Source organism: Artibeus jamaicensis, unplaced genomic scaffold (assembly GCF_021234435.1).
Source record: "Artibeus jamaicensis isolate MK-2021 breed Jamaican fruit bat unplaced genomic scaffold, CSHL_Jam_final contig_585, whole genome shotgun sequence".
NCBI lineage: Eukaryota > Metazoa > Chordata > Mammalia > Chiroptera > Phyllostomidae > Artibeus > Artibeus jamaicensis.
In genome coordinates, this window is record NW_026521894.1 from 10,649,044 (window position 1) to 10,662,312 (window position 13,269).

The following is a 13,269-nucleotide window of genomic DNA, read 5'->3' on the forward strand; positions in this document are numbered from 1 at the left end:
GGATGAACACTCTCAGCGCCCCTCTCTTTGCTTTCCTGGCGCCTCTTTTTCTCGACTGCACTTGGTAGGAAACTGGCCTTCGGGCCAGGTCTGCAGCCCGGCTCAGGGGCGCGGGGAGTCCTTGCCTCCCAGGCCCCCGGCCCCCTGCAGCATTCTTGCAGGCTCTCGGGGAGGACCAGCCGCCTCCCTCCCCTACAGCCCTTGCTTTTCTCTCAGCCTCGCCCTCTTCTGTCACTGGGCTGCGCGCAGGGGACAGGTCCGCGCTGCAGCAGATTTCTCATCAGCAAACAGCCCGAGAATCTGGAGAGCCTGAGACCAGAACGGGTGAGGTGAAGGGGCTCAGGAAAGGAGAGGAGGAGAAAAGGCGGTAAAGGGCAGCCCGGGCAGGTCTAAGGGGCTGGTACCCAGGAGGAAAGAATTGGAGGAGGTTAGGGCCAGAGAGGATAAGCAGAGAAGTCGAAACATCCTAGGGAAGAGAGGGAGAAAGGAAATAAGAAAAAATTAATTGAAATAGCAAAGTTTAGGAAGATGAGCAGGATGTGAAGGAAGAACCTGAGAAATGAACACTGCGGTCCCGTAACATATTCTTTGATAGACATGAAACACAAGTAGAAATAAGAACAGCATGAAGCGTCAAGTAGGAAAAGTAATTGAAAACTCTTGTTTCCAGTCTCCATTGAAGAGGACAATTTTTCTCTATTGCTGTGGCCCACTTCAGGAGTCTGGGAACTCAGTTCAGGGGCCGAGGAAGGAGGATGGCTAGTGCTTGAGACAATAGCCATAGAGTCTGATGGAAAAAAAAGACTTTTTTTTAATGCACACATTTTTTTGCTAGGTGGGCCTCTGGAATACTCTACTCCACACCGCTCCCAGAAGACTTAAGCAACACATTGATGTCAATAGTTGTTATGACTGGGTAGACTAATATTAATTGTGCTGGAAAGTTTTGGAGCTATGAGGTCACATCCTCTGCAGGTCACATTTAGGACTTCATTTCAGCTGACTGTGTTGGATGGAGTCCAAAAGCAGAGTGACATGACTGTGGCAGCAATGAATGACAGGTTTCCGTACCTCTCAACCATTTCAGGTCTCTCAATTTAGACAGTAGTTACAAGTCCTTAATTTCATGCAACTGTGAGAGAAAAAGTGTTTTAAATCTTTACAGTTCTTTGGGTGTTATCGATTGCATCAAGTCATTTTAAAGCCCAGAATATTGGGTTGCATCAGTTCAACACAAGCTTCTGAGAAATCATTAGAGGGGGAAGACAGCTAGTACTTATGTTTATGTGATGTAACATTTGGGCAAAGAGGAGAATGGATCAATTACTGCAGAAGTCTTACATGTGCCTGACCTGATAAAGACTGTTTCTGAAACATGTACTACCTTCACTCCTTCAAGCTTCCTTTGATTAGATATCACATGCATTTGTAGTTGTAGATGATATTTAATATTCCCCACTAAAAGTTCAGGGTGTTTTTCCAAGTTCTGAATTTTGCTCTTAAAATCACACCTTTTTTTGTTGCTTATCCACTTTCCTGTTACATTTCACCACAGATTGTTATGACAAAAAACAACCTAATTGTGAGTAATTGGATTACACAAATCATGCATTTGTCATTTCAGCTTATAACGGTTTAGTCTTGCAAGTCAAGTGGGATTTGAATGTTTTCTTTTTGTCTTTTTTGTCAGTGTAAAGACTAAGGCTGGAAATATCATTCTATTTTTAATCAAATAATAAAATAGGCCACATAAAACTCAAGTTGAATTTAAGTTAAATTAAAATTTCAAAACCCACTAAATCATTAAACTCATCACTTAGTTGGGCAGTAGTGGAGTTCTGCCTAGTGCACACAGGTAATTATCACCTTTTATTCTTCTCTAAACTGAAAAAAAATTGAATTTTCATATGGTGTGATGCCACCATGGATAGAAATGCAAGACAAGTGTTATTTTTCATCTAATTGCCATGATGACACCTCAGCTACTATGGCCACAAATGGCACACCTCTATTTTTCCAAGACAGTAATCTGGTTTTTGGAATTTTCATTTTTTCATTTAATTAAAACCTCCATTTTACTTTATGATCCTGTTGCCTTTCTCTGAATATCTCTATAGAGACCTCCTCACGTCATATATGTCTTTTACATACACCAAAAATGACACAGTTTTGGAGTTGGTGTAGCGAGGAAGGCAAGTGGAGGCTGGTGGTAGATTATATGCTTTCATAAATAACAAAAATAATAATAAACAATGCTGAAGACAAAACAGTGAGGAACAAAACTGTGGCTAGTAGTGGTACAAAAGACATCTAAACTTTTAATCCTGAGTGTATGGTTCTCTGAACCATTTTACAAATATGACTTGCCATGTACCTCCCATTATCCTCAACTGTGAATTTATATACAGAAAACAATGACCTGAGCCTCTCTTTGGAGCATTTGTAAAGGCAGAAGTAAAAGATCATGCTATATATGTATAAAAATTCAAAGAATTATTCCTAGCTGAAAAAAACAAATATATATATATATTGCAACACAAAAGCAATAAAATTATATATATATATATATATTTTGTGTTATTCTAAGTAAATTTTTTATAATTTTCTGAATTGCAAATTTCTAATATATTAAATGAGGTTATCACACCAGAGACTTCTAAGATTCCTTAGAGTTCCCCAAACCTCTGATCTCGTGAAGTTGATTTGGCCCACATCTGGCACTTTTGCAATGGGGAAGACTCAAACGCTATGGGGCTTCTGTAGGAACCTGCCACAACCTTGGACCCAAAATTTTCACATAGTTAACAGAATCTGATCACATAGAGTCAGTTAATCACTGTCGAGGAGCAGAGGAGAAACAGCACATGAAGTGTACCAGAGGAAGCTTTGTCTAGGTTTTTCAGTAAGAAGAGATAGAAGAGAGAGAGAAAGAGAGAGAGTTCTAGAAAAAAGTGTCCAAAGGCCTGAAAGTATAAAGTACATGTTGCTGGTGTGTTCTTGAGTGCAAACTTGAGCATGTAGAGGGTGATAAGAACAGAAAGTCAGGTTGGACCATTATGAAGCAAATTGAAAAAAGTGCTAAGGATATTGAACTTTGCTTGGTTGGGAAACATCTGATATATATTAGAGGCTAATAGTATAATCAGATATGATACTTCTTATATTTTTAACTTTAAAGTATATTGTATGGATTGTGCTATTAGAGTTGCACTAATGCTTCCCTCATGTCACCTCTGCCTTGCACCCCCCTTCCCTCTAGCACTTGCACTCACCTTAGTTCATGTCCATGGGTTGTGAATGTGTTCTTCTATTTCTTCCCCTCCTATACTATTTTTAACCTCCCCCCTATCTTTTCTGTACCTATCAATTATGCTCCTTATTCTCTGTACCTTTCCCCCCATTCTCCTCCTTCCCCTCCCATGCAATAACCCTTCAAATGATCTTCATATCTATGATTCTGTTCCTGTTTTGGTTTTTAAAATTCAATTGTTAATAATTGTGAGCTTGTTGTCATTTTACTGCTCATAGTTTTTATCTTCTCTTTCTCAGATAAGTCTGTTTAATATTTCATAAAATAAGGGATTGGTGATGGTGAACTCCCTCAGCTTTACTTTGTCAGGGAAGCACTTTGTCTGCCCTTCCATTCTAAATGAAAGCTTTGCTGGATAGAGCAATCTTGGTTGTAGGCCCTTGTTTTTATCACTTTGAATACTTGCTGCCAGCCCTTCTTGCCTGAAAAGTTTCCTTTGAGAAGTCAGCTGACAGTCTTATGAGAAGTCTTTTGTAGGTAACTCTGCTTTTCTCCTGGTGCTTTTAAGATTCTCTCTTTATCCTTTTGCAGTTTCATTATGATGTGTTTTGGTGTGGTCCTCTTTGATTCCAACTTGTTTGGGACTCTCTGATTCCTGGACTTGTATGTCTATTTCCTTCACCAAATTAGGGAAGTTTTTCTTTTTTATTTCTTCAAATAAGTTTTCAATTTCTCGCTCTTCCTCTTCTCCTTCTGGCACCCCTGTGATTTGGATGTTGGCACTATTGAAGATGTCCCAGAGTCTTCTTATACTCTCATTTTTTGGAATTCTCATTTCTTCATTCTGTTCTGGTTGAATGTTTATTTCTTTCTCATATTCCAAATAATTAATTTGAATCCTGTCCTCCTTTCCTTCACCATTGGTTCCCTGTGGGCTTTTCTTTATTTCACTTAAGGTAGCCTTCATTTCTTCCCTTATGTTTTTGCTGTACTCCACAAGCTCTCTGACCATCCTGATCACCAGTGTGTTGAACCCTGCATCTGACAGGTTAGCTATCTTTGTTTCGTTTAGTTCTTTTTCTGGAGTTTTCTTCCGCTATTTCACTTGGGGCATTTTTTCTTTGTCTCCTCAATTTGGCATTCTCCTATGTTTGTTTCTGTGTTTTAGGTAGAGCTGCTTTGACTCCCTGTCTTAGCATACCTATTAAGTTGTTAGGAGCAGAGCCCTAGGTATTTGCCAGGGCAAGGCAAACTGCTTCACTGCTCTGTGGCTCTGTGTGTGGCAGAGAAGTCGGTGAGGGGACAATGCCACTGCTTGGCTTCTGGAGATCAGCCTGGTACTAACTCCATATCCACTCACTTCACCCAATTTCATTATGCAACTGGTGCCCCTCCAGCTGTTGCCCTGGTGGTGGTCTCCAGAGTGGGTGGATTTGCATATGTTACAAGACTGCTCAGGCCATTCTAACAGACGCTTATGAGGGACTGGCAATTTCTTCCACCACCCCAACCCCCCTTGGTCCTTGTAGCCAGAAGTTATGAGGCTTTATTTTTCCAGCATTGGAACCCTGGGCTGCATGGTCTGGCCTGAGGTTGGCATCCCTCACTCCCAAGGTATCTCCCCCAACCTTTTGCACCACATATGAATGTGGGGCTTCCTATTCCATTGTTATTCCCACCTCTCTGGTACCACAATGCATCCTCTCCACTCTGGCTCGCTGACTCCAGCCCTCCTGCCCATCTGGATGAATATGATCTCTTTAAATCCTTGGCTGTCTGACTTCCTTCCATACAGTTTGATTTTCTGACAGTTCTGGGTGCTTTTTGTTTTAAGGTTAGTTGTGATTCTTCTTGTGGTTGTGTAAGGAAGTGACAAGTATCTATCTACACTTCCATCTTGATGGGAAGTCCAGGCGTATAAAAGGGAACATTTTTTTCTTAGTAGAGGTGGAGGGATAAGTTGGTGATGTAGACCAGAAAAGTCAGGAGCCAAGACTAATTTATAGGCAGACCTTTAAGAAAAGCAGGTAGTATGGGATTGGACTGGAGTAGAACATAGAAAAGAAACAAGATGAGGGACAGAAATTGAGGGGGGCAGGATGAGGGAGACAAGATTGCTGAGGCAAAATGAACAGGGTGCACTCACCAGCTGATTGGGGGTCATGGGGAGTGTGGCCATATTTAGAGTCTCTGGTATTAAAGTTGAATTTTCTGAGTGGAAGCCACAGTAATCAGAAGGCTGGTGGTATGTTCAATTAGGAAAAACAACTTAGGAAGAAGAGCAGGTTTGCTGGGGAATAGTTTTTTTTAATTAAACTACTCACACGCAGATGGTTATATACTGACCACCTACTATATGTGTTTGCTGTCTAAGTGCTTAAGATATAAAGGTGAACAAAGAAAAACTCCCTATTATTATTAGAAGTTCCCTGATGTTTATGCACCCTCATTAATGTGCCAAGGATTATGCTAGGGTCTTACATATATCACTTGAGCTACAGCAAAATTTAGGAATTGTTATTTTGATTAAGAAATACATCTAAAAGTTAAAATTCTTGCTCATGATTTTATTATTAGCAAATGTTAAAGTTAAGAGCTAGGGATAAAACTCAGTCTTGTCTGATTTCAGAGAGTATGCTGTCTATAAAGACATCTGCTGAGTTAATGAGGTGAAGGTGCAGCGAGGGGTCTTGGAGCTGAAAAGTAAACTGGAAAAACACAACATTTAGAAAAGCAGTGTTGTCTACTTGAAAGGTCTCAGGCTTTTAGAATAATAACAAATGGGTTCAGATTTATAGGCCCTTGCCTTTCTTGCCATTGTACCCTGCATAAGTTACTTAATTTTTTTTGTTCTGATAGAATATGTATGTGTGTAAACTTTCAGCACAGCTCTGGCACATCATAGAGAATTATTTTTAATAGAGAGTTGCTAAAAATGTGATCAAGGCTCCAGTAGAGGGAGGTGCAGAGTGCCATATGAACAAAATAAGAAGCTTATTGCTGATTTTGAGAGAATTCAGGAAGGACTCACAAAGAAAAAGTTGAGCTAAATTTTTATTGTATAGCCATTATGAGGGAGAGAAAAATATGTATAAAACCTTTTGTAAAGCTGGAATTAAAGTTATATGTGGAAGTGTGGCTAGAAAGCGAAGAGAGATGATTATGAATTGTCTCACTCAACAGTTTTGTCTTCATCTCACAAAGATGGAGAAATTGCAAAAGTCTATAAGCAACAAAGTAAAATGATCAGATTTTTATTTTAGAGCCAAAATCTTGGCATACGTGTGGTAAATAATCTATAGTGAGGTTGGAGACAGGGAGAGAAATTTGGAAATTGAAGAAACTTGTCTAGGTTAAAATGACTATGTGAAAAAATAATAGTATAAGTTATTTGACCCTAAAATTATACTTTTAGGTTTCTATCCTAAATACACACTAGCAGAATTATGAAAGTGCATGCACAAAGCTTTCTATTGCAGTACAATTTATTATAGCAAAACACAAAACAGCCTGAATGCCCATCGAAAGGAGGCTCTCTTCCTAAGCTATGGTGTATCTACACAGTGGGGTGCTGTATAGCTATTCAAGGAAAAAGGAATGCCTCTGTGTACTATGACAGGGTGATCGCAAGGACACATTACACGAGAAAAAACAAGGTAGAGACAACAGTGTGGCACGCTAGTATTTATCTAAAAGGAGAAGTATTTCCTCAAGGAACAGAAAAATCACAGTGGAAAAAAGAAACAAACATTCCACAGCTATTCAGAGTTGCACTATTTAATTTATTTTGAAAAAGAAAATTTTGGCTTAGTCTCCCAAGTGGGATAGCTCCAAAAGGCAAAAATAATTACAAAAAAAAAGATAACTTACACTGACTTAACGAATCATATTGTCGATACTCATATTAATACTGCTATTTTGAGATTGTTAGGTGTTGAAGGGTGAGGAAGTGAAGAAGAGTGCATAATAAAAGCTTGCTTTAGACTTAGGCGGGAAACCCCACCCAGCTAGGTGGCAGAAGATTTGAAAATTTTACCCCATGACTCTGGGGCATGACTTGACCACAAGCTCCCAGAACCAGTCACCAACCAGAGCATGAGCTGATCACGAGCTCTGCGGGCCAATCCTTAGTAAGACCACGAGCCCTGGTATAGCCCTGAGCCAATTGCTAACCGCCACCTCTCGCTTCTGCAAAACTGCTTGCTTGCTCCGCTCCTATAAAAACCCTAGCTTGTAAGGGTTAGGCGCGACTCTCATTTGCAGCCATTTTGGCACCTGTGTTTCTGGAGACAAGCCGAGAGTTCACCCCTGCGCAGGTAAAACCTTAAACTTTGGCCAATAAACCATCTTTGACTACCCGACAGTCTCCGACCCTTCTTGCTCGCAAGGACTGGATGTAACATTAGGTATATATTGTTGTGTAAAGAAAATGAATTATCATGCTCACTTTGTTGGAAAATAAACTAGAGGAAGGTGATACATCTTAAGATTAAAAAAGATAAATAAACAGCCTGGTAATTCTGATTTTGAACTGGAAGTTTTAGTATATTTAATGTATTCCATAAAATATGTATTTCTTGGTTCTATACACTAAAGACTTAAAAAATGAGTAACATTTAAATATGCACTGCATGTACACAGTTTATAGTATCTAATACTGTTTCCTACTGCAAGACATTAGAGTTCTTTGGAAAAACAACCCATTCCAACTCAAGAAAGAAAATTGTAAGGTGCCCCTGGAAAATTTTTGGTAATAACAGAAAAGAAGAAAGCTATCATAAATACTAAGATTATGTCAAAAGTTTTCAGGAGCCAACTAGAAGATAGGATGAAGTTGAGAAAATTAAGATATCAAAAGGAATAATACCTGTAATAAAATATATTATTATCAGTCATTATTAAATCCATGTCATCAAAATGATCATTTTGAAGACAGAAGCCTCCTTGGTCTCATTTGTATGCTAAGAAACCAAATCATAATTTTTTAAAAAGTAAAATTCATTTTGGAATAATTTTTTAAAATAATATTTGATTTGCAGAAGGTTTTCAGAGATACTACAGAATGTTTGCATATATCCTCACCTAATTTCAGTTCCCCTTAATGTTATCATCTTACATTACTCTGATGCATTTGCTGAAACCAAGAAACCAATACTAGCCTATTACTGTCAACTTAACTGTAAACTTTATTTTAATTTTACCAGCTCTTTCATTTGCATATTTTTCTGTTCCAGGATCCAACTGAGGACACTTGCTTGCATTTGGTTGTCATGTGTCCTTCGACTCCTCTATCCTGAGACAGTTTCATCATCTTTGTTTTTATGACCTTGACAGTTTGATGAATATTGGTCAGATGTTTTGCAGAATGTCTCCCAATTTAAATTTGCTAGATTATTTTTTTATGCTTAGACTAAGATTATGAATTTTTGATAATAATATCATAAAAGTTAAATGTCTTTTTCACCTAATTTCAAGGGGATCCATGCTATTTGCATTGACATCAGTTATGATAACATCCATCTATTGGTTAAAATGTGTGCATGAAGTATCTCTACTATCTTCCTTGGAAGCAAGTAATGAAGTATGGTCATAGCATGTTTTTTCTGTTTTAGCCTTAGCGTGATACTTAAAGAAGTCCCGTTTCCTTTTGCTGGAGAGTGTCATTTAAAAATCAAAATCTGGACAATGTGTTTGTTCATTGTTACTGGGTTGTCACTGCTTCCAGGTTCTCATGTAAGACAAACATAGTATACTAACTTATGTATATATACATGTCTGTGTTGTTTCTCTATCTATATATGTATTCAACTAAGCATCAGTTCATACTGATAACTACAACTCAAATTCTGTACTACAAAATTAATTCTAGCCTCCTTTCTTGCTTATCTTTTTAGGTATCAAAAGGAGTAATAGTTGCACTGTATTAGAAAACATCATTATTAAATTTATGCCATCACAATGATGATTTTAAAAATATAGATAGATTTGCATCTCTCTGATGGCTAGCAATATTGAGCATCTCTTCATGTGTCTCTGGATATTCTGTATGTCCTCCTTGGAGAAGTGTCTGTTCAAGTCCTTTTCCCATTTTTTAATTGGGTTAGATGTCTTCTTAGAGTGGAGTCGTATAAGTTCTTTGTATATTTTGGAGATTAAAACCACAATGAGATACCACTTTACACCAGTCATAATGGCTATCATAAACAAAGCAACCACCAACAAATGTTGGAGAGGTTGTGGGGAAAAGGGGACCTTAGTTCACTGCTGGTGGGATTGCAGACTGGTACAACCATTATGGAAAACAGTATGGAATTTTCTCAAAAAAATAAAAATCGACCTGCCTTTTGACCCAGCAATTCCACTGCTAGGATTATATCCTAAGAATCCCAAAACATCAATTTCAAAGAACCTGTGCACCACAATGTTCATAGCAGCACAATTTACAATAGCCAAGAGCTGGAAGCAACCTAGGTGCCCGTCAATAAATGAATGGATCAAAAAATTGTGGTACATATACACAATGGAATTCTATGCAGCAGAGAGAAAGAAGGAGGTACTACCCTTTGCAACAACATGGATGGAACTGGAAAGCATTATGCTGAGTGAAATAAGCCAGGGGTTGAAAGACAAATACCATATGATCTCACCTTTAACAGGAAGCTAAATAACAAAACAAACAAGCAAGCAGAATGAAAACAAAGACACTGAAATAGAGAACAAGGGGACAGTGACCAGAGGGGAGAGGGAAGGAATTTAAGGGGGAAAAAGGGGAGGGATTTGGAGAAGCAAATATGAAGGACACAGGGATGAGAACTGGGGGGGTGAAAATGGGAGGGAGGTGGGGAGCATGTGGTGGTGGGGCTGGGATGGGAGAAAGAGGCAAAAACTGTACTTGAAAAATAACTAAATAAAATTATTGAGAATAAATAAAAATATAGATAGAAGCTCTATTGCTTTCCTTTATGTAATGAGAACATCTCATAATTTCTCTTCAACAGTGGTAAACTTGATTCTCCTGTAATCAAGTAAACTACATTTATTTATGGTATCGGCCTTAAGTTTTCCAAAAATAATTGAATTGTTTGTATCATATTTTTGTTTTCAACCATTGGGGATTACTGAAAGGCCATGTCTGTTGTTAATTATCTGCATGCCTGGAAAACACTGACTTCCATATAGACATTCCTATAAATAGATGACAGTACTTATGGCATTTACTCTAAGAGACCAGTGCATTATCTAGGATAATATCAGTGATTTAATACACTTGTTTATATATTTATTAGCTAAATCATTTCTTGGCATGACCTAGTTTTTTTCAATATATTTATATTTTTTCAGATGAACTGATAATTTTTTAAATTTTCACATATTTTGCCACACTGTCCAGCAATAGGAAGAATATGCTTGTGGTTCGTGGAGTGCATTACTTTACCTTTTTAGTCTGTCAACCTTGAAATCCGCACACTAATCTTGCCCTGTGGCAACAGCTTGACTAATTCTTTATCATCTATCTACCCAACATGGTCCTTCCATGAAACTGACACTGTGTGTGATTTTAATGCTGATAAATTCTCTCTTCCAGAACCACAGAATCCTCATTAGAAAAAGATTACTTTCCTTGTTTTATGTTCCTCATTCCTCTCTGGCGTCACTGTAATTCAAAGGAGGTACGAAGTAGGACCTGGCAGTCATTCCCTCATTCACTCATTCATTCACCATGTATTCCCAGAGCATTGACTAGGGATCATGACATCATACGTGAATAAAAGAAGTGTTTTATCTACTATGGTCTTTGTTCCTTACATTAAAAAAATCGCAAACACAGACACATGTACATATACACATACATACAAATGAGTACAAAAATATGTTGCAAACCCTGTGATCTTCAAGGCAGGGATCACTGATTTACCCCTACCCCAGTGCTAGCTCTAGGATAGGAATGGCTATGTGAAGCATGATGGGAAATATATGAGCTTTATTATAAAACACTGGAAGGTTTTCACTAGTTAAGAGCATTCCAGATAGGGAAGAAGTGGATGTGCATTAGAAGCAATGAGTAGCCCAGAGACAGGAATCATGATATGAATTAGTTGCCAGTAAAGCTCAGAAGTATGAACAAAACCAGACACTAAAGAGCCTTGTGCCTGTAAACATTAAATTAATATCTGGTAAATAAATTAGCAAGTGACACAAAAATGGAGTTTTGAGTTACACATTTCTCCTCTACCTTATTTATTAACAAATACTATTGAATGTCTTCTAATAATGAAATCACAATCACTTTTGCCTAACTTCATGCATGTATAGGTAGTTGCTGAAGAATTTATGAAATTACTTGGATAATCAAACCTTTCAAAAATGGTATTTCAGGTTGAAGAAAGTAGACATTAAACTGAGCTTTACAGTTTAAGCAGCTGCACTAAACACATTCACAAAATACATACTCAATATTTTAAAATTTAATTTGACTTATTTGACTTTGCACAATTTGATAGTGATATTTATAATAGTCTTTTGTTAAGCTCCTATGATATAAATGTAATTTTTAGTTCTTAAAACAGTCCTTCAATTTAAGTCCTACTAGCATTGTTTCAGAGATGAGAAAATGAAGTTGGGTGATGTAAACGGCCCAATATTCCACAGCTAGTAGTGGTGTAGCAGGATTCAAAGCAACATCATGCTGGCTTAAAGCCTATGCTCTTGTGACTATTCTATTTAATTTCCTTTAATTGACTTGCACCTGTTATCTTTGCTTTGGCTCTGATTAATGCTGAAGTTATACACCAGTAATGAAATAAATATAAAGTACATTTGTGTAGAAATGTTAGTATTGAATGAGTAATGTAACACAAATGCCACGGTAGCAAAATTAGATTAATATCACTAATTTATTTCATTTAACAAGTAGATGTATTTTTGGTTAGGGAGAAGAAAATCTAAAAAAAGAAAAATGCAAGTAGACACTCTAGTTATGTGACCATCTGATACTTAACACAGCTCAAATATTGATACTAGAGTTACTCTCTTCCCCATTATTAATAATCTATATCCCAGTTTGTTGGGCTGAAGTCCTACACTAGACATCCTCTCTTCTGTTTCCTGATTTTTCCTTTCTTTTGAAGAACTTAAGAGGATTGAGTTGTGCATATTTCATCATATCCTATCCAACTGCCATCCCTTGAAAATATCCTTGACTATGACAGTATATTTTGCATAGCATTTTTAACAAAATAACATGGGGCCATACCTATCCTTTCAAGATGACTGTGCTCACAAACCTGTCTGCTTTCTTGTACAATGTGTGCTCACCCACCAAGCACACCTCTTAGTACAATGAAGAAATTATAGGTAAACTTCTATGAGCTTTACCACTACCATCTCCAGACATGCTGTTGAAGTTGATTATTACATATCTTTATTTTATTTTGGAAGAATACAAAAATAGTGTTAGTAGAAAAGTATATATTATTACATCGTACATAGTATAATTTTGCATATAAAATTAGATGAATCTTAACAAATTATTATTCATCATTATTTGTGGAATGTGGAGTAATATGTAATTTGCATTTTGTAATTTTTATTTTTTAATGTTTTTATTGTTGTTTAAGTACAGTTGTCTCTATTTTCCCCCCAGCATTCCCCTCACACCGCAGCCATCCTCACCTCATTCTCCAGATCCCACACCCCCTTGCTTTTGTCCATGTGTCCTTTATACATGTTCCTGAAAACCCTTCCCCTTTCCCACCATTATTCCCTCCCACAAAAATTGGTCTGTATTGCTTTTTAAAATAAGCATAAAAACATCATTTTCAAATTATAGGGGTAAAATCTTTGCCTTGTCTACTCCTACACATAAATACTATATCAAATTTGTTATACTTTTATATGTTTTTATGAGAAAATAGATTAACAATATCTACTGTTCCTTTATTTACTATCTGAAGTAGTGGAGTTTAGCTACAAATTGAATTCAAAACTAGATTTCTCATAAATTTGCACTATACAAAAAT

The 13,269-nt window shown here is 37.3% G+C and overlaps 1 protein-coding gene across 1 annotated transcript in view; it reads right to left on the reverse strand.

Annotated features, from left to right (window-relative positions):
• Positions 1 to 280: 280 nt before the first annotated feature.
• LOC119060729 (aldo-keto reductase family 1 member A1-like) overlaps positions 281 to 13,269 on the reverse strand; it is a 141,565-nt gene continuing 128,576 nt past the window's right edge. Inside the window, 1 exon segment of the mRNA XM_053670408.1 lies at positions 281 to 466. Within this exon segment, the coding sequence (XP_053526383.1) occupies positions 281 to 466 (186 nt within the window).